Raw genomic sequence first — 22,557 nt, 5'->3', positions numbered from 1 at the left:
CCCTGTGAACAGGGGGCTGTAAAGAAAGCTTTCCGCTTTGCTAGTAAATGGTATTCTATTCATCCTCACCATCCGAGCATTATTGTAAAACACTCATCTATCAACATGCTTTCAAGAAGCCGTTTTCAACACACTGTCATTAAGGTTTTGGCAAACCCTTATACAATCTTGACTGAGGAAGGTTTTAAGCAATTGGAATGTCTGTTACATTACTTCAGGAGTAAACGGAAGTAAAGGCTTATCTCAGTGTTACATTACATTCATCCTTTGTAACACGTTAGTTTTTGTAGTGGAAGTATGTGCAAGTCTTAAATATGAGAACAATATCAAAAGCCCTCAAAAACTGAAAACAGAGGTGTCAGTCTTCATAAGAAACACACAATGAGTGCAACTGAGGACTTGATAACGAATTTAAAGTTTTCAGCTTAGTATTGTAAGCTTATAACTTTTAAGTTTACACACTGCAAGTTGGTTTGGAGACTTCACTAAACGAAACAATGTTTGGTCAGCCTGTACAAGCTTTGCTTTTTTCCCCTTTATAGATCTTCAGATTTGCATACACTTTGTTTTCTTCTCTGTGAACATAAATATATTTAAATTCTTAACGAATTAACAGAAAAACTCTGAGCTCTCACCTCTTCCTAAGACACAAATAGCCATTAAATTTGATGAATAATAAGTAGAATGGAACTTCAATAACTCTTGTCTTACATCTATTCCTTCCTTGGTTGGTCTAGTTTCCAGAGTGAGTTTGTTCCCTGTAACATAAAATAAGAGTTAACAATATAGCTTGTTGATTACATATATACTTATGGTTTGTGAATTTACAAATTATTTATACGTATATGCATCTGCTCTTTTTAAAAAGAACTACTACACATAATAACAGGAAAAGTGGGTCAATATTGTCTGTTTTCATCAGAAACAATATTTCCTTTCTCGATCTGCATCTTCTTCAAGAATCCAGGATGTTTCAGCCTTCCAAATTATATATATATTTTTTTTATTTGAATGGCTATTTCAAAGCAACGCAAGTAAGCCTAGACTTTAATTCAGAAAAAGGAAAGCTTTTCTCTTTGTAGGGTGTTATGTTTTGGATTAGGATGAGAAGAGTGTTGATAACATGCTGATGTTTTAATTGTTGCAGAGCAGTGCTTAGACTAAGCCAAGGACTTTCCAGCTTCTCACTCCGTCCTGCCAGCAGGCAGACTAGGGGTGCAGCAGGAGCTAGGAAGGGACAGACCCAGGACGCCTGACCCAAACTGGCCAAAGTTTCCATCCCATCTGACATCATGCTAAACAATATATAAGGGTGGCTAGCCAGGGGGAGGGGGAGCGGACTGCTTGGGGTTAGGCTGGGCATCAGTCAGCAGGTGGTGAGCAATTGCACTGTGCATCACTTGTTTCGTACACATTATTAGTAGTAGTACTATTACCATTATCACTATTATTATTTTCCTGTCTTAATAAACTGTCTTTATCTCAACCCACAGGCTTCATTCTCCCGTTTCTCTCCCCGGTCCCAGAGGGGGAGGGTAAGTGAACGGCTGTGTGGTGTTTAGTTGCCAGCCGGGTTAAACCACAACACATAGGAATCACTGTATGAAATTATCTGTGGCACTGCATGCCACAAATTATAGCCTAGAACGCTAAGACAAAGTGAAGTAGTTACTAATTTCAAAATGCAGTTTGTAAATTGTGACTGCTCAGCTTCTGCTTCACAAACAGCTGAGCTGTTCCTGAAGTATGGGAACAGGATTAAAGAGGAAGAGAACCACTGCAATTGTTCCCTAAATAAGCCATATTTGCAGCACATACCAAACTTTCTCCATTAAGTTATTATCCCATTAATCAGTGCAATCTTTACACCAAGCTTTCAATAATTTACTGTGAAGAAATACTCCACACTCGAGCAGAGCAAAATTCTTATTTAGTAAAATGCAAGAACTGGAAACAACAGAAAAAAAATCAGTCTACAACGAGTATGCTTGATTATAATCAACTCCACTCCATTACTACACAGGCACATGAAATGGTCAACAGAATCTTCAGACCAGAACTCTAATACTCTATCTGCTAACTATGAGATCAGGAACTCCCTGAAGCCAAAACCAGATCATTTACAGAAAAAGCAGAGGATAAGGAACAAGATTAAAACAAGGAAACATAGCAACAAAATTTCCTTGCATTTACAGGAAAAACAGCAAGAGTAAGAGAAAACACTGGGAAAATGTTTCTGGTACACAAATATGCCCAGTGCACAAATGCTACTATTACAGATATGCATTAATACAGACCAGTGAGGCAAAACTAGCTACACAAAAAATAAGACAAGTATATTGTCCAGTTATCTGGTGATTAGATAGAAGTGTAATTACAACTGCAACAGCCAACAATACATCATACAGAGAGGCTGCCTGAATCAAAATTTTACTTTGATTTTCTAATTTCACACATTTGTTAGTAAAAGCAATGATTCCTAGCAAAACCTAGAATGAATATTTAGGGTATTATGATTTAAATAGTTTGTCAATATTCCTTCCCATTTTTAAGCTGCATAAGCTTGTCAGATCTTACAGATTTAAGCATAAAGACAACAGAAACGCGTAAGTTTTAGATAGCAACAGAATCAATAGACAGGGCAAATTAAAATAAAATAAAAGAGCTAAAACTTCAGCTTGGTAACTTCTGTTAAGAGTACTGACGTACATTAGGAGGCAACAATCAGAAGACACCTTGTAGAGGTAGGAAAATGGACACTGGACGGTGCAAAAGTGCTGGGGAAGGACTGGACACGGTTGAGGATACTGATGAAGAATTACTGCCACAGACAGTTACTCAGTGATGGGTGAAGGTTATTTGAGGACAAGATGCACATATGAACAAGAAAATTGAAGAATAATGTGCATTTGTTTCTGCTGGCAAAACAGGCTCCACAGCAATAAGCAGTGTGACCTAAATGGAGTCATTCTGTGTAACATCTCATCTGGTCAAAAGGAAAAGATAAGAATGCCGACTGAAATTATTGTCACAAAAACATATCACAGCTAACAACTCTGAGTAAATACAAAAAAAAAAAAAAAAAAAAAAATCAAAGCTGGGCTCTAGCTTAGCTTTCCAGTACATCTGATTTAGCAATGTGCTGTAATTTAATTTCAGAATCAGAGCCCAAATTAAGGAGAGATGAATATGACTACTATTACTGAATTTGAGCATGTCTCAGGTATTCTACCTTTAAAATTTCACGTGTGTCAACTCTCAAACCTTCCTAAACCGTAGAAAACTATTTTTTAATTTCTGTGTAGCACGCAGATAACATTAGTAGAAATTGCAGAAACAATCTCTTCAGTAACAGCAAAAAATTTATTTGCTGATTCAGGAAGGCCAGATTCCACCCCTCTGAGACTATAGAATGTACTTCAGATGGTTGCCTGTAATTTTCAAGACTTGCTTTCAAATTCACCTCTTTGAGCAATACTTATATTTCCCCTAGTTTCAGACAGCCTCTCTTCACTGGAAAACAGAAAAACACACACACTTGTAGCAGCTGACTACCAGCCCCTCAACTTTGTCCTTCATCATCAGGTGCAGAAATGTTCTTCTCTTTCCTTGGGACAGAGGAAGAAGCCAGTCTTTAAAGTCCATTACCTGCCCCCCCATCACCTTACAGGTCCCAACATTTGTACCGACTGACCCAGCAAACTGACCCAGACAAAAAAATATTCACAATCAAGGATTAAACAGTGAAGTGTCTGAATTAATGGCCCTATTAGTCTGACAGTTTCAAAAATAAACTTGCAATTAATGTAGAAAGTAACTTTGTAACAACTCCTGCCAAACAGTTGTGGTTTTAACTATAACCACCATATGTTACTTTAATACTTTTTAAGTTTAGGTTTTAGGTTGTTTATTTTACATGGTTACTGAGCACTCTGTGATTAATAAAGCCTGAAAAAAAAACCCTACAGCAATGGGATTGGGATTTGTCCAAGACTAGTTTACCTAGCCATCTGCTGCTGCATTTTATGCTTTCAGATTTTGCTTTTATATTCTTCTTCAGTAACTGTCACATTACTTTGCTAATCCTTCTCATTTGACCTAGTCACTGCCACCTAGTCTTAATGGAATACTAGTTAGCAAAAAAGAGAGAGTGCAGCTAACAATAATTTAAACACAGTCCATTCACTTCACCATGCACTAAGACTTACAGTACCAAATTATGAAATCCAGTCTTTGGAAAACAGCATCCACTGTGGTAATTATCACATCATAAAGGATGCCTCTGTCCTTCCAAGTTTTGTATCACTGTTTAATATTTTTTTGTCTAGCTTTGTTTGGTCTACCAAATAGAAAATGCAAATAATGTACCACAATAAACATGTATGGCGGGGAAAAGAGGGGGAATTGTTTCAGTCTGATCTTAACCAATTTTATCTAAACAATAACACTACATACATCACACAGTGGACACAGAACTCCAGTGGACAAATAATAATATTCTGACAAACCTGTTCCAAATTTACTGAAGGGATGATTAGGGTTTCCAGTAGCCTTCTCCAACTGAAACAGCCTCCAGGCATCATTCATCAGATTCTTTTCATGCTCAGAATCAACAGCATTCACTTCCCTATCTTTGCAGCTTTCATCAAACAAAGGGCACAGGAAAAACTGGGCAAATCTAAACAGAAAATTTTCAATTCAAGTCAAGAGTACTGTACATAAATGGTAACAGAAAGCTTAATCCCTTCTGAAAATAGCTTTACGTATTACTTCTCAATAGAGAATTTCCAAATTCCTTAAGTTTTGACACTGATTCACTATTTTGTTTCTCATTTTAATCTATAAATGCGGATTACAACATATTCATCATACAAGGTATTACAAATATCAACTTTACATCATAAATCTTGCATACAAAACTTCTACTGTGATGAAGTTTAATTGCAAGAGGTTCTTAATCTTGCACATCCAGGAAACAAGGAACAAATGTTAGTAAGAGCTCACTCCTTGTGAAAATGGGAATAATTTGGTCATCAACACAGAGATTCTATGGCATAAACAAGGGGGGAGGAAAAAAGTTTCCTAGGACATTTCTTACCAAGGGGAAAAAAATCTATTTTCTTTATCTCATCAACTACAATTCTACTTTCTGTCCCCTCCCACAAACCACAGAAGTTTCAGTCATTTCCCTTGAGTAAAGGCATCCCAATTTATTTCTGGAGTTCATCCTTCTTATGCTATCAAAGAAGTAAGAATGCTGTGACAAGCACTGTATTTGATGATATAAGCAGAATATTTGCACAATGCGTATGTTCACGATCTCATTCTGTATCCCGCATTTTCAAAAATATTTGGTGTAAACACAACCCTTGGACTTTAAAAATACTGTTAGCCAAAAAAATTCTGAGCAAAACTTTTGGAAGGAAAAATCATCTAATACCAGTTGTAATACAAGGCAGTGCTCTCAGCCCCTCCTTTAATAGGATAATAAACAAAGCACGAGGAAGAACCCTTATGCAATTATAGCATTACATTAAAAGATTGCTTGCAAATAAAAGTGTGTTTACCTGTCCAGTGCACCTTCTAGATGTTCGTGTGACACATCAAAGTAATAGTTGGTATGCTCTCCACTGGTAAAGGCATTGGAGCTCCCTGCATGCTCACTAAGAAATTGACTATACTCGTTCTCTTTCGGGTATTTCTTGGTTCCCAGGAACAGCATATGCTCACAAAAATGACTAAGCCCAGCAATGTTAGGGGGATCAGACAAGGACCCTACAGGAGGAAAGAATTCATACAACCATTCAGGAAAAGTAATAAAACTTTTAAGTCTTTTAATGTGCTTTATATTACTGTGTGTCGATCATACCAATTCTCTAGTTTTAAGTAGATATTTGGCAGCTTTATTCAACTAAACTCAATCTTAAAATAATAAAATAAAAAGGAAATTTAAAATGAGTAACTGAACCAATTAGTGTCTCAAATTACCTCTCCAGATCAGCTTGCATTGCTTTACAGAGACACAAGATCTAAACTGAAGTCCATGATTCATAATCTGTATAGATCTGGCAGATCACAATGTTCTGACTTCTATAGCTTGATTTTAATAACTGCACAGCGTTAAAAGGCAGCAATTCACAACCACAATTATGGAGGTGTTTCTCCTGTGGTTTATGGGATGAGTGATAACCTGTAATTAATTGCCGGGACACAAGCAGCTATTGCAGACCAGCTCGTAGGTGTGAAGCGTGACACTTTAGAAAACAACAGCGTGCGTGCAGGAATGGAAGCCAGAAGCGTGGAAGTTTGCATCTGGAAGGCCTGCTTTGGAGTGTGCAACAGTGTACAATGGGAGAACGGAGGTGAAGGCAACAGACATCTCCACATGCACAAACTGGACACTGCAGTTGGTTATTATTGTCACAGCATCCAAGAAAACTGTATTTGGGATCCTCTGAACGAGACAAGGATTTTATGCCACTATAAAACAGGACAGAAGTTTACAATATTACTATCTGTGTCCTAATATCAACAACAGAAAGAGCTCCCAACCACAAATACAGCAAGAGGATAAAAATGCTTAGGTAACGTGTGCATACATCACACTTCAAAAGCAAGTGGGAAACTCTGTCAGTTTGAGAGATACCTCACATAAAAGAAAAGGCTTCTACTGCTCCAAAGATACTGTCTTCTACTTCTATAACCAGCATTTGTTTGCATCTTAAGCATCACTGCATTTAGGGTGTGCCTCCCCATCTCCTCCTGCACTATAGCATCTTCTCACCTCAACACATCAACAACTTAACGTGGAAAAAAAGTTTGACGTGACAGATGGAGCCATCTGAAATAATTGTACTCACATCCGCCCCTTTTCTGCTTACAGAAGAGCTTTCATAACATGAAACTTACTCATTAGAAGTCTTTCTACAGACTGAGCTACACTTGAGTAAACACCGTATAATAAGAGAGTTTAATTAGCTCTTAATTTTCAACTAGATATGTCAAAGAATTAAAATCTAAATTATGGTAAAAGGCTAGGCTACCAGCTAGATACTACTCCTACCATTTTATTTGCAATTAAGGTACCAAAAGTTAAAGCATTTTAATAACGCTAAAAGTCTATAATGAACACAAAATGCTTTAAATACCTATGTGCACATCTAGTGCTGCCGAAGACTTATCTGTGGTGGGGTCACTAATGAGAAGCGCTTTAATGCCATTTGCCAGTTCCAGTCCACGATATTCTCGTTTATCCTCAGGTGATTTGATAATTTCATTTGTTATTCTCTTAATAGCTGGATTGTTCATTTTGTTTTTTGTCTCCTTCTGAAGCCTTAAAAAAAAATAAAAAATTTCACTTATTAGCAGGTCTTAAATAAAAACAATAAGTGAAAAATTATGTAAGAGAATAAGCTGCAGGTGATACAGACAGCAAGAAACTTCAATCCACACAGAAGTCATAGACCTGGTCTAAAACTGTAGTTCAGATCCGGAGGTAATTCTGTCAAAATAAGTAACATCAAAAAAAAAAAAAAAAAAAAAAAGAAGATCACATAATTGAAGGATTAAATAAGTTTCATCCTAGCAGTAATTAAAAAGTAACTTACCAAAGAAATAACATCCCCTTAATTGATACAACTGAAATTGCGATAAAAATGAAATGAGTCCTATGTTGCTATCTCGAGTACATTTTCACCCTTCAGGAAAGTACTTCACGATTCTTAACTGGCAGTTGCATTCTGGACGTTGTAACTTTACAGTTGTCTTAGATTAAAATATTAATATTACAACTGGGTTTGTACACTCGGGCACAAAAGGGTGACATTATTTACAATATTACCATAAAAACACAGTTACAGAGCATAATCGCCATGATCAAAGAGGAGACAGCTTCACAGGTTTCAGCTTCTACTATTTAACAGATATACTACAGGACTGTTTAATGGCACATTTTGAAATGTTAATAAACAAAGTGTGATTCTAAAATGATAATCCCCGTCTATTCCGTTTTTTAAGTGTGAAGTGAAAAGGTGAGACATTCAGACTCATATATTTTGGGAGATGGAGGGGAACTGCTTGACTGCATGCTAAAGCAACCAAACAGAAAAACCATCCACCCACCAATAAGCAAATCTCTGAAGTGGTAAACGAGAGAGTAATGCTTTGACACAAGCAGAAAAAAATCATGTGGTATATTCCTGTATGTAACAGTGAATGAATTCTAACCCTATTTTACAGGAAGGGTTTTAGAAAGGGGCCTGCTATAAATGTACACTGTCAGCCAAACTTAATCTTCTGTGGTGAAATGTTCCTGCTCTACTGCCAACTAAATTACTACATCAGTTTAACTAGTAGCTGCTGAACTAATTGCACTTACAAACAAAACCAGACCCAAGTTTAGCACCCCACCACAACACGTGCAGAGGCATGAGACATTTTGTATGGGTCTGGCCATACTGTATGTAGAATGAGGAATTACACAGTATTTATTATTAAAATTTTCAAGGTTATATGATTCAAGGAACTTCATCCAAGTTTTAATACTGCATCCAAGCTTTAAGACTGTATAGGATGTGGTACAAGAAGGAGTATAGCTGTCAACATACTGTTTCAAGTCTTCAACCATGACATTATAACTAACTCTTTAGCAATCAAATTAACTGAACACTCAATGTTACCCAATACACAAATAACAACTCTGGAAAAGAAAATCTAAATTACGCAGTGCATTAATGGTTTAGAATTGCAAATGGGAAAAAAAAAAAAAGAGTCAGGTAAAATCACCTTCCTACAACAGAGTAACATTCTTTGAACGGGAGCAGTTCTATCAGCTGCTGTCCCTTTGGATTATTCCCCTCCTGTTTGCTGGTGGTGTAAAAACAGCATCCAGCTTGAAACCAGGGATGCACAATCATCAGTGTTGGTGTAATATGCTATAATGTAGCTGATAAATAGTTGATTATTAACTGCAGGTTAAGGAAAGAATGTCTCTGAACATAATGTCTACAACAGAACAGGTGGAAAACAGTGTTTCACAAACAGAAAATCAGTATTTTACCTTTACCGGGGGAAAGTATGTATGGAGCAGGATTTATGCTAAGGAAATGAGATACATATGTATACTAAAAATATGTAATTGTAAACAAAAGTAGTAAGGTAGGCATTAGATCTTTGAAAACATTTGGAAGAAGTAAAAAGATTACTTGGTAATTTACAAATAGACTGAAGTTATAAAACACCCCTATGTGAAAAAAGCACAATTACAAACAGGAATTATAATCCAAGTAAAGAAGACAAGCACTGAATACAGAAAGCAGCAAGAAATAAGAAGAATCTGAATGCTGCCAAACCAGTCATAAACAATACAAAATGACACTTCTGAACATGCTGCTACTGCATTTGAGAAGCAAACATTTCCACCAGTAAAGCACGCTTCTCACACCATGTATTTCTTTAAGAAGTGTGGTCAAATGTAATAACTGATCCATAACTTAGGTGCTGAATTAAACACCTACACTCTTATTTGAATGTCATTCATCTACTAGTTTAACTAACCATGTACTCAGGCTAAACCTGCCTGGAATATGTACCGGCTTCCTCCTTCTGAAGACTTGAAGGTATCATTCAAAAATGGAGCACACTCCAAGCACGGCAACTTCTTGGCTTCTCGGTATCAGCAGCATGTATATAATGCGTGTTTATCACAGAAATGCCTCCTTGTTCAAGGGTCAGGGTACTAAACAGAAATACTCTATTACACTTAGATACCAGGCAAAATGTATCAAGTGAGAATGGGTACTCTTTTTCAGAGATGAAAGTGCCTAATTAAACTGTTCTTAATTACATTTCACTGTCTCTTCCACACAACTCTATTGCGTTGTCAGATGTACGTATGTAGGAGCACCAGGTTGTTTCTGTATCTTCTGATTTCAGCTCTGCTAACAATTATCAGTTAAAATATTCACTTAATATACCACTTGCTTATCATAACATACATGTATACTATAAAATTTCAGGGGAGAGGGAAAAATTCTACACAATTTCCTTGTCATCTGGTATCTCCTTATTTCTCTACCACCTCATTAAGTCACAGAACATTGTTTGTCCAAATGACTCATCTTTCCAATGTGATTCATCAAATTACACGGCTCCTGTGAAATCTTATGAGATTTCAATTGCTGTCTTGTGAAGCTGCACACCTCCATCTCATTTTGTTATCATTCCCTTCTTCTGCCTCCCTTGTAGGCTACCTCCACCTTGCTAGTCAAATTTCAGTACAACAGAAACTACACTTCTCAGAAGGTCAAAATCAGTAATTAAGCCTTCAAACCAAGGACTTAATCTGATGTCTCTTTCTTGATTGTTATTTCTGAGAACTGTAATGCAACATTTTTTTCAGCTTCAGACGGGTTCTCGTGACTAACCCAGAATTACTCCCCTGCAAACTGAATTCTGCTGCTCACACAAAGGCAAGAGCAGACCAACTACATGTATGAAATACACTTGGAAGGCAATGTGCCAAAAGAAGAAAAATTAAATGTTCAAGTCCAGTATCTTCCAGCTAAATCACCATTCCTCCTGGTGCTATGTTACTGTAACACAATAGCTAAAAAAAAAATCATTTAAGATAGATGATTTCTACAATAACACTTTCTTAATGAGTAAACTGTAAACTGCAATATTAACCACTCCCTCACAGGACTGCTTTTCTGTGCGACTTTGAAGTTCTCTGCTGAAGTGCAACTGCTTTGTAACAGTTACATGTTCCTTTCTTTTGCACAAGAGTTCTGAAACATTACAAACCCTAAAACACTTCAAACCACTTTTTGACAATAGGAGAAACAAAAAGAAAAAAAATAATTAGGTATTTCATGTACACTTTTTTTTTTTTTTTTTAAATAAGTGGCTTAATTCCTAAAGTCACGCTGAGACCTCGTCCTGAAGTTGCTGTATCTACTCACTATCATCACAGTCACTGCTGGATGCTGATGTTTAGTGGGAAAGAAATTCATCCACAAACTAAATGCTCTGTTTATTACAGTGCTAATATCCTAACAGAAGTATCATTCAAAGAAATAATGTCATACTACTTTAACAAATGAGAAGCAACAGAGGAAGACCCAATAAAGCAGAGGCAGTAGGGACAAATACAAAGCATTACTGAGGCACTGGGAATTCTCCTGTGTCTCAAAAACTACAGGTGGCAAGATGACTGAGATAGAAAGAAAAGAGAAAAAAGAACGGGGATGTTTGAATCAAGAGCAGCGTCCCGTTTCAATGATTAGGAAATATTAAACATTCTTCCTTATCGTCAAAACTACTTCACTTGTACAGGAAAGATATTAGTCAAACAGACACTGCATTTTACACTATAACACTTTGAGTAAAATTATATTCTATTCTTTGAGGCCCCGTTTTGGTAATGAGTTCCAGGCAGGCAGTCCCTTGGGACCAGTGAGGCTCTCTAGGGATGCCAGGTTCCACCTGCAAATAGACTATTACAGAGTGGGATGGGGATTAAGTGATACAGGATTCTGCTGAACTACTCTAAGTTATTTTAGTAAACTTAAGTTAATTAAGAATTAACCACCGCAGTCAAGCTTAAGTTTGAACAATTAAATGACCATATTTGAAAACCAATTAACAGAAACTCCTCAGGGCTGCCTTCAATGCAAGAATGTAACTAGCTAACAAAAATAGGACCCTCAAAGCACAAACTCCAAAGTGGTTTTCAAGATCTGTTGCCGTAACAATCTGCACGTATTTAAGGCAAATGCTGATATACAGGTCTGAGCCACATGAATGGCACTAAACACTAATCAGCTTAAAGTAACCCAATGGCAGCAAACAGTTACCAGCTCAGCAGCTTTTGATACTTAGTTTCATGTACGCCATTGTCTTAAAATTTGGAGTTTTCCTTGAAGCTTTGATACAACTGAACCCAAATTACTTTCATGTATGTGCCTGTGGGGATTTCAACATGCTCACTGTATGTTTACACTTGCATACACCAGAATCTATATTTTTCCTAGTTTCCAGTTCGTGCTTCATATCTTTCAAATGCACTTGATAAGCTGACTACTATAAAATAGTTATTCAAATTCTGTCTTTGAAACTATACAGAGACCACATTAATGTTCAATCTCGTATTTTGCACCTGTTCCAAACTGTGTTTTACTCATATCCACTTGTATTTTATTTTTTTGTTTGTTTTATTTGTTTGTTTTTATTTTAATTCCAAACTTCCTTGCCTACTACTTACAGATCAAAACCTCTCTTGACCCAAAACCACTCGGCTCTGCCCTGTAAGGGATCGACCAGTGATACATGCTCTCTGTATTATTAACTAATCCATCTTGGTTTACAGTTCTTAGTAACTTACACAAAGCCTTCTTCAGCTGCCAATACCTGGAGCAAAAGAAGAGCTGTGTGCTTCAGCAGGAGCCTAGGGCTGCAGAACTGCCAGCCAGTGGCAACCACAGGCAGTTTTCTCACCTCTCTCGCAGTGAATTCTTGCTACTGAACCAAGCACTGCGGAGGATTCCATGAACTTCTTCAGTTACAAGCTGGTGGCTTTGCAATAATAAAATGAATCCCCATTCTCCCACATGCCTTTACCGCTCCTGTTTTCCTTTAGCCTCTACCACCACTCACAATAGCAGCATTTGATGGCATTGTGACATCCTTACATGCATAACAGTGACGTTATCAGCAAATCAGCCAGTAATCTACCTGCTCTCTTAACCTCATGAATCACTTTTACGCCACAATTTAAATTTATTTTTTAAACTGTACTATGTGGCCAGTACAGTTTCATTTTTTTTCCCCCTTAAAAAAATCAGACACTTGTTTTTACTAAGGTCTGCTACCATGAATATCTAAAAAAAAAAAAAAAAAAAAAGAGCAGAGAGTGAGTAATCTCACCAAACTAAATCAGCTCAGGTGACCATTACCATAAAGGATGCCTCAAGACATGAATCATAACTCTCTTAGGCTACAGGTTCATAAGTAGACAAACCCAATAAGCCTTCTTTTATACATTTTGAGAATAAAACAGTTGATGTGATTCAACATCCATAATCCATAGCACAAGTCTTCTGTGAATTTACTTGTCAAGAAGCTAGAGAATGCCTTTAAGATTCCAACACATTCGTGATGCTGATCTAAATAAATCTGATTGCATACACAAGCAGATAGACTGCATAAGTAGATAAAAATGTTAACATTTTGAGAAGTTTAACACTTACAAACTCATCAGGAATTCAGCATGTTACTTCATAAACAAAAGCTCCAGCTACCCACAATGATTTAATCAGTGCTACCAAGTTATTAAGAACTAATCATGCAAAATCAGGCAAGTTTAAGGATGATGAATATTTATAAGGTTTTGTTATGCAGTTCATTTTGAGTAAAGTCTGAAGTCTCACTACAATGAAAGCATTTTCTGAACCTCAGTCTGCAGCTTTTTGCCAAGTCTGGAATAGAGTCAGAAAATTCCCTCCTAATGACCGTGGACGAGCAGATGCCGCCTTCCTCACTCTTGTTCCCAGAAGGGTCCAGCTCCTGCAGCTTCTAGATCACTGCCATAAAACTTGGTCTGATGCACGTTTCACTGTCAATGCATGTGTGGAGACTGTACAAGCATTACCAATAGCATTAATGAGATGATAGTACGTGTGAACTTGGCAAGAACAAGGGCCACAGTAGTTGTATTTGTAAGATAAGGCCCCAGCAAAGTATCTGGCCAGAGCGGCAAAATGATGTGGTTTCAGCTGCCCTGGGTTGGTCAAACAGGATGGGATGTACCAGTGAGACACCATAAAGCTAACTCAGTGTCCTAAAATTATATACCTCTGCTCGAACATTTCACAGATTCCAAAGCACTGGGTAAAAACTTCAAACAAAAATGCAGGATTTTATATGATTTAATTTTAGACATCTCAACGAAGGATATCAAGTTTTTAAAAAATTCTAAACCACTTCACAATACTTTCATTCTCTAAAAACTGTCTCAAAAAATCACCAAACACATTCTCCAGAGTAGACAAGTTTTATCCAGGTTCACTAGAACAAGTGGAATGAACCTTCTCCCAGCTCTTCATTGCTTCTTTTTTATTATTATTACTTTTAAGAAGATTGCTAAGAATTAGGCAAATTCCAAAAGAGTTTTGAAGCCTTTCATTATTTAAAAGATTGGGTCATTTTAAATTTAAGCAAAACCATCTGTTTTTGTTCTTTAGACAATGTGATGATACAAGATCTGCAGAATGATTTCCCAAATCTGGCACAGTATTTTAGATTGCATCAGTATTTGCATCACAGTCTCAAATCATGTGCTATGAACAAGACTGATAAGAATAGTCTTATATGCTGCTTGAAAGCGTATTTTCTTCAGAAGCATTCTCATGAATTCATTTAATTGCTTTATGCATCAAATGCTTTGAAGCCAGTGGGGTTCTCCTTCACTCTTCCTCCCTCCCTGATATTTTTCTCCCACCACCCTACAGCTGCAGGGCTCGGTGCACAACAGAGCATCAGTGCTGTCTAGCACACAGCCTTGCACATGTCAGGAGATGTGTAGAACCGGATACAACACGAGAGACCTCTGTGCTTTCTTCTAGAATGGTTTTGGATGTGTCTTTCATACATTTTGTCAGCAAGTAGCACATCAGATTGTCCAAGACTCTCTGTAAAGCCAACTCACCTAACACTTTATGCTGCCATCTGTCTCAAACACTCAAGAAGAGAAACTTGTGAGGCCTGATGTAAAAAAACAAGATGAGACTGAAACTTCAGGTGTAGTGCACAACAACAGAAATGCATAGAAAGATACAAGAACATACAAAGAAGATAGGAGAAAATCTAAGTTAGCAACAAAAACACAAAGAACTTTAGGACTTCTGGTCATTAAAAGTACTGTAATCCCCCATCAAATACAAGTTCTTATTTCATAGTGGATCTGAGAGAACCAACAGACCCGTAACAGTGAGCAGTTTACAGAACTCAGCGATGTGTTTCAGCCACAGAAGTCCTGACTATTTACCTATTTTTGCTCTACTTCTTATGATTTTGGACATCTCAGTTCAAGTTCTACTATTAACACCGCGAGTAAACTTTTAACTTAGAGCAATTTTTTCCATTTCAGTCATTTGGGCAAGCTATAATTCTGACTCATTCTAAAAACAAGTTGCAGAATGTCAAATCTTCTAAACACAGAGCTACACTGAATCAACTTTTGGACAAGCTCCATCAAAAATCACCTTATTGCGTATATACAGCCCTAACTCATAAATCAATGAGTTGATAAAATGTAAGAACTGAGAACATGAAGATACTCACTGACAGACCACATGTGTGCAAGTACATAACCAGAGGCACAATACCAGTTAAATCCATTCCTATCCAGACATTTTTATTACTATGTCCTTTTGATAACTATCTTGTAAGACTGATATCTCAAAACTACGAAAGCATCTAATACAATAAAATACATCAGAAATATCAAACCAACGTGACTTCCCAAAAGCTCCGACAGTATTTTTAGTAAACGACTTCAGTAAACAACCTGCAATGACCCCTAGCTACAAGCCTAACACCTTCCAGCTCAGTGAAATATTAGAGGTAAGACTTTTTTCTCCTTCCCCCTTTCTTTTTCTGGACCTAGCAGGGCAGGGAGCTACTTTTGTATTCGTCTGCAAAATGAGTTATATCCTTGATGCTTTGATAAAGGCCTGAAGGTACCTCCAAGGGACTCAGCCACAGCCTTACATTCAACTAAATACAGAAAGGTAAAAGGAAGGAGAAAAAAAAAAGCATTCAAACATGTAAATAGGAACTCTTTTGGGGAATCCCCAACATCAGCATCATTTGATTTTCTATTGAAAATATAATAATTTGAAATAGAATAATGTTGTATGTGAGATGAGAAGCAGGAGATAAGAAGGTTTAACAGAGAAATAATCTTTGTTACTTGATGTGCAGTTGAAGGTTAAAAAATAAGAGGAGCAAAATTTAAAGCTGAGAAAGGCCAAAATACGGACAAAATCCAGAAATGGAAACAGGTAACTTGTAAGAATTAAGAATCTCTCTCAATTACATGTTCTCCATCTTAAAGAAAAATGTGTAAGTGCCATGCCTACTCTGCCTCCTCTCATTTCAGTATTTATGTAGATCCTAATTCACAATTAAACGGATGATTAATTCATGGTTGTAGGCAGTATGAAAACACAACAGGCCTACCCACATACACACAGTTAAGTCCCAATAGTGCATATATTCATATGCTTAAAGAGCAGCAGCCTAGTAGAAGAAACTACAGCTTCAGGAAAGCGTTGGCTCAGCCCGTGGATTGCGGATTGCCTCTACAACAGCGAAACACACACTGTGCATTCACAGCATTGTGTGCACCGCAATTAAGAACAATAACGGTGCGTCTGAATTTGGACACACGAGCATTTGACAGCATGAGTCATCATAACTCACTTCTTTTCCTTATTAAAAAAAACAAACGCGCTACTTTTGACATCTCTTACTTCTGCAGCGTTAAATATAGGTTTGGCGATTAAGCTAGTAGAGCCAGCAGCTACAGAAGGAGGAAAACAACTTCACCCCCTTCCCTTCCCCCCCCCGTTCCCTTCCCGGAACAGCCGTGCTGAGGTGCCCCGCACTTCAACCAGCCCCCAAGCTCACCGGCCCCCAGGTTGGAGCCCCCAGTTACTTAAACAGCTCCCAGTTATTTAAGCAGGCCCCAAACTTCGCTTGGCAGCCCCGGAGGGCACAAAGCGGCGCCCGCTCCCTGCCCGCGGCAGGCGGCCCGTCACGAACTGCGGAGGCCGCTCCCATCAACTTTGGTAACTCCACGAGCCGCTTGTTTTTAACCCATCTGGGTATTTACGCCGTAGGAAGGCGGAGGAGCTCAGCAACGTGAGAACTCTGCGGCTGTGTGTCAGGAAAACAAAAGGGGGCATGAAGGCAGGCCGGGCAGCGCAGCGCCGCGGCAGGACGGCAGCGAGCGGCCGCGCGTTGTGCACGGAGGGCGCCCCGGGAAACCCGAGCCCAGCCGCGGCCGGGCAGGGCGGGCAGGACGCGGGCCTCCCGTGCCCCGCCGCCCCCCGCCTTCCCCTCGCTGTTTCCGCGGCCCGGGCTCCCCTCTCTCCCCACAAAGCCGGGGTCGAAGCCGCCCCCCGCCGGCTGCCCTGGCCGCACGAGGTGCCCCCGGCCCGCACACGACGGGGGGGACCCGGGAGAGACCCCGCGGCCCCTCACGCAGCGCCGGGACCCGGCCCGTGCCCCGCTCCCCCTCCCGCCGCACGCACACACACACACCGTACCCGAGGAAGCTGCGCCGCCGGCTCTGAGAGGCCAAGCGGGAGGCCGGGGCGGCGCAGGGGTGCACCAAGCCGAGCAGAGCCCGCCTCAGCCCGGGAAGCCGCCGCATAGCCCGGCCCGGCCGCCCGGCCGCGCTCAGCACACGCCGCTCCTCAGCGCGGCGGCCGGCGGCGGCGCCATCTTCTCCGCCCGCCTCCCCTCCCCTCCCCGCCCGCCCGGCCCGGCCAACCCCTCCCCGGCGCCCTCGGGGTCCCGTCAGCCCTCCTCGCCCGGCGGGGCCGCGGTGCCGGGCCTAGCGGGGCCCGTACCTGGGGGTGCGCGAGGCCGCCTCTGCTGCCGGCAGGGCGAGGGCTGCGGCTGGGGAGGGGGCGGGGGGCCTCTGGGAGGTAGGCGGAGGCGGCGGAGGGGGTGGGTGGCTGGGCGGGGAGCCGGGGCGACTCTCGGCGCCGCGGGTGGGCGGCCGGCACGGGCCGCGCCCGGTGGAGGCGGCCGGGACAGCGGGGCGAAGGGCGGCGGGGCCGGGTCGTGAGGGGACGGCGGGCGCTGCCTGCCCGCCCTGCCGCGGGGCAGCCCGCCCGGCTCCCGGCGGCGAAAGCGGAGACAAAAGGTAATTAGGCGCCTCGTAATTTGAGTGGAGTCCGCGCCGCGCCGTCCTGAGCGGCTGAGATTGCAGATCTCGTGGTGGAGCGGCCGGCTGAGGCTTCGCTGCCCTCAGGGAGAGAAATTCCGCCCTGGGAGCTCCTCGGCAGGAGCCCGCTCGCCTCCAGCCGGCTGCCGAGAGAGGTCTGCAGCAGCAGGTCCCTGCCGCCTCAGGCTGCCTGCGAGACGGCTTCAGGGGTGTGAATGCTCCTTTAGGTTGAACCTGCGGTAAAACCCCATGGGTTTGGCATTTGGGGAAACAGTTTTTTCATCTGTTGGTAGAGATGCCTGTGGGGAAGTCGTGGTAGTGGCCGGCTACTTTAATTCCTTTTGGGGAAAACAAAAACAAACAAAAAAACCCACCACCCACACATTTGTAGTTCTAATAACGTGCTTTCCTCCGATGTGTCTATCTTCCTCTGTCTTATTTCTCAAGATTTAAAAATACTGAAGAAAACAGTACTTGGCTATATTTAGTGCCCAGTTTTAGTCCAGGGAGAGACTGTCAGCTTTTCCACTGCCTGCCTTCATTACAGCTGGCGTCTCACAGCTGGAAGTTGACTTCAGAGAACCCCACTCCTGTCGTCAAAAAGAAAGATGTGACCTGAGGAGATAGCTCAGGCCATTCCCGTATCCAAAGATGGGACTGAAGGTGTATGTAAGGTAGCTTCAAACTTGTTGGCTTTGGTTAAATTAGCTATTCAAAATGGCAGCACACTACTCCATATGGTCAACGAAATCTGTCGGGGTATTTGGGGTAGACGTTCAGCTGCTGGTTTCCACTGAGGCCTCTGCTGCTATAGAGACGCTCTTATTCGTACCTGCACTACCCAATTTAAAACAGTCGCGTCTACATCAAGCACACCCACGCTCAGGCCTCAGTTTAGACACAGAACTGTCTCACAAGTTAACTAATCCTGGTTAGAGCAAGGCTGCTGGTAGTTTTCACCTAAATTAACTGGTTGGATATAGAACTGCGTGGGAGCCTGGTTCTAACACAACATGTTAACTCCTGTGAAAATAAAGGCTATCTTTGTCCTCGTGGGATTCTAGTTTGAAGTAATCTGATTTCTCCATTTCCTAGTGTATGTAAAAGATGAGACGAGGCTGGAGGAAACAGGATATGATAAATGGTGAGGTCTTAATTCCATCTGGTCACCACTGCCACTGCATCAGAGAGGGTAATACTGTTGAGTCTAGCAGAAGGCACACTGCCAGGTGATTGCCTCTTAGTGGTCTGTCTATGCCCTCTCTAAAGTAAACCAGGGGATTAAGAGGCTGGGTGATTGCTCTCTTACATTGGATGTATAGTAGAAATGCACTACCTTTATTGGCTACAGGAGTGGTAGATGTGTTGAATCAGTTATCACTTAGGGGTGAAAGCTACGAGAGGGTGCAGGCAATTTCTTCCTTTTTCGGGTCCTGAAAGAGAATTTGCTGCCCTAATGTACCCTGCCTTTTCCACGTGAGTTACCTGCTCTGAAAAGTACTGTCTTTCCTTATAGATCTTACCTAAGATATACACGGGGCAATTCTGGGAAAGCAAATTAGACGTCATCTGCAAAACTGTCGTCTTCTGGGAATACTTTCATCTAGAGCAAGGGCTTCTGCCTCTCTAACTACGGTGATGAAAGGTTACACTTCATATTGTGTCAAACACCATAAAGTTTACACCTACTGCACTTTGTACCTATGCCAACTTTATTCCCTCTAAGTTTGCTTAGAGGCTATGCGACAGCACTGATGTTTATTTAGAGATCATATTCTTTTAATTAGCCCCTCTCTGTTTCAGTTTATAGTAGCCAACAATTACCTTCATCCACTACTTTAGACGTCTTTTGCGTGTTTCTAAAGTATTTTCAATATAACACCATTACCAAAACTTAACAGAACTTTCAATAAAATTCCTTTCTTAATGTAACCCAGCAACCAAAAATATTTTCCATATGAAACTTTAATTGCTCATAGACAATTGTGGTATTCAGTCTTGCCTTCTCATCTGCCATAGAGAAAAACAAGTGTAAAAAACAAGTAACTGTGGAAATTATTGAAAAAATCCCATGAAGAAACGTTATGGAGTAGTAGTGGCAGACTCCTCTTCAGGATGTGTGACATAGCTGTACAGTGCAGGAAAAACAATCCTTAAAATAGGCAGGTTTGAAACTGTTTAGAATAAACCCACTATTTTCAATTCTTCTTGAAAACTAAGAAGCAGAAAGTGTAAAACACTAAGTACAGTCGTGACATGCTTCTAATGGAAGCATATTTTTCTGCCTACCTAAAATTCTGGATTAAATTCAAATTGTAATTGTATATAAAAGGGCTTTGAAGAAATCTGGCCTCAGGCTGAAAAAAACATAGATTATAGTTATTTCCACTCCAAAATAAATAGTGGCAATTTCATGACAAGGCATATATGAAAAAAAAAATTAGTGGTAACTGCCAGAATATGTTTGCTCCTGACTGTGCATCTGACTTCCCTAACTGAACCTTTATATGTTAAAGAAGTCATGTATAAAACATGAGATGTTAAACTGCAGTTGTGTTACAAAATAGAGTCAGTAACCAACTACTAGGAAAAGTCTCCCATCTCTTCCTACAAAAATAACTTAGTTTCTGTCTTCCTCAATGGCTTGTTAACAGAAGCATTTAACCCCTGTAATTATACCAGTATTGTTTAACTGGCATAACTTCTTCTATTGTAAGACATTTTTTCATGTGTTTAGGTACTGAGAAAAAAAAAAAAAAAACATTCTTTAGTAGTGTCAGATATTTTTCTGCCAGTACGATTCCATTTTCCCTGTTACAACTTTCCTAAACCCCCATACTCATAGCTAGATAGAGTAATTATACCAGGAAAAAACAAACAAGCCAGCAACTGCACGGAGGCCTAATAGTGACCACTCTTCACCAGTTTCAGCAATAAACGTACATATAAACATCTTTCTTAATATACCAGAGGTTGATTTGTATTTTCAGGACAGTTTTCCTATTTAAAATAGTATTCATCTGACACCTTGACACATTTTTGTTTCTCAACTTGTTTGGCTTCTGGGCTTTTTCTGTTAGTTCTGTTGTAAGTATAATTTATTTTTCCCCTCTATGTTTTGTATTTGTATATATGATTGATCTGTCGGTGCTTATGTTTCAGAAGAAAAAACAACTGAAATAAATGCTTGAATAATTTTGCCTTTGTTTCATATTTGTCAGATGTTTTGAGATTCACTAGTTACATTAGTATGAACTTAATACTGAACTGAATGCAGAGTTAAATGTGCATAACTGAAAGAAGAATATGAACTTTGCTTTTTTTTCCCTCTTTCCTCTTTTTTTTTTTTTTTTGACAGATATGGGAGATAGTTTAGGTGGGAGATAGATTATTGGTGGGCCATAGGGCTAGGGTGCCCATAGAGTGTTATGAAGATGAATTAAAACCTGTTTTATAGTAGTAATGGACAAACGGTATTCTTAATAATGTAATTTATATTGCTATACTCCCTGCTTTTCCTCAGCATGAAGCATGAGTTGCATGTAGTCGAGGCTTCTTCCTCTACCTTCAAAAACATCTTAGTGCTTGCATGTTCATTTTAAGAGTTGAATCTGTTCCAGGGGTTCTTACTCTGGAGGCTGTAAACAAATTTAAATGGGCTATTGATTTTTAATGGGCTCTGATTTAAATGGGCTCTGATTTGGTTAGATAAGAGGAAGATGCTGAAACTAAGAAAAATAAGTGTGACTTGCTGATAATTCTTCACCGGTAATTGCATGTGGAGACCCTACTCTAGCTCACTTCAGCTTCTATACTGTGTACCGTGTTGATAATCAAAGTAGGGTAGGTGTTATTAAGCCTTGAAGAAGCCTTGAACTCTCAACCAAGCTTATAATTTGTATTAATTATTATCTCTCCATTACTATAGCCTTTATTAATTCTTAGCTAATCATGTTTGGTGTCAACAATTCTGTTTGTCAAGCCTCCATACCTATAATTACCTAGGTCATATTATTTTAATCCTATGAAAATACAGATTTTGTTGTTGAAACATGCATTGTCCATTAATATAATTATAAAACATTGACTTCTTGTTTTCAAACTTTAGTGAAAAAATGTCCTTTTTGGTCAATAAATAGGGATTAGTAATCTCTAATGAAATTAGTATATTGGTATCTGTATTATTATGTAAATTATTTTCCTGTAATGCTTTTTTTGTTTCTCTAAAAAAGGAAAAAAATGTCACAGAACAATGTACATGTATTCTTAAAGGTTGTTCTCTTAACCACTGTTTAGACTAAGTATTCTTGTTTCTTTTTTTCTCATACTTGTTTTCATTGCTTGTGAAATGCCAGTTCCCTGTTACTGTTTGTGTTTATAACATATTAGTATCTTTAGGCTCAACATAGTCTAAGAAAATGTATGACCTAAGCTATGAATTGACTTCATAAAACAGAACCACAGTTATTAAACTGTATGATTTTTTTAAGCTAACTTGATTACCGGCAAGAGTTGTTTGGACCTACCACAGCTGTGGCAAAGGTATCTGTGGGCCAGATTCAACTCCTAATAATTGGATTCCTGTTGTTTAAATGCAGGTT

The 22,557-nt window shown here is 39.7% G+C and overlaps 1 protein-coding gene and 1 long non-coding RNA gene across 5 annotated transcripts in view; one reads left to right on the top strand and one right to left on the bottom strand.

Moving 5' to 3' along the window:
• IDE (insulin degrading enzyme) overlaps positions 1–17,773 on the bottom strand; it is a 65,312-nt gene extending 47,539 nt beyond the window's left edge. For 2 of the 4 annotated variants that reach the window (XM_027460686.3, XM_027460687.3), the window contains exons 1-5: positions 17,331–17,550; positions 7,149–7,333; positions 5,568–5,775; positions 4,509–4,678; positions 636–758 (exon numbers count right to left, since the gene is read on the bottom strand). In XM_027460686.3, coding sequence (XP_027316487.1) covers positions 636–758; positions 4,509–4,678; positions 5,568–5,775; positions 7,149–7,333; positions 17,331–17,437 — 793 coding nt within the window. In that variant the 5' untranslated portion in view covers positions 17,438–17,550. Of the gene's footprint in view, positions 1–635; positions 759–4,508; positions 4,679–5,567; positions 5,776–7,148; positions 7,334–12,495; positions 12,618–17,330; positions 17,551–17,636 lie in introns of those variants that run through there. The other 2 variants (XM_027460688.3, XM_072039639.1) reach the window with 2 other exon arrangements.
• On the top strand, positions 17,745–21,154 carry LOC110351662 (uncharacterized). Its single transcript, XR_003498145.3, has 2 exons — positions 17,745–17,935; positions 18,504–21,154. It is a non-coding gene; the product is annotated as an uncharacterized lncRNA (long non-coding RNA).
• The last annotated feature ends 1,403 nt before the right edge of the window (positions 21,155–22,557 follow it).

Source organism: Anas platyrhynchos, chromosome 6 (assembly GCF_047663525.1).
Source record: "Anas platyrhynchos isolate ZD024472 breed Pekin duck chromosome 6, IASCAAS_PekinDuck_T2T, whole genome shotgun sequence".
NCBI lineage: Eukaryota > Metazoa > Chordata > Aves > Anseriformes > Anatidae > Anas > Anas platyrhynchos.
This window is presented reverse-complemented; position numbering and strand designations above follow the sequence as displayed.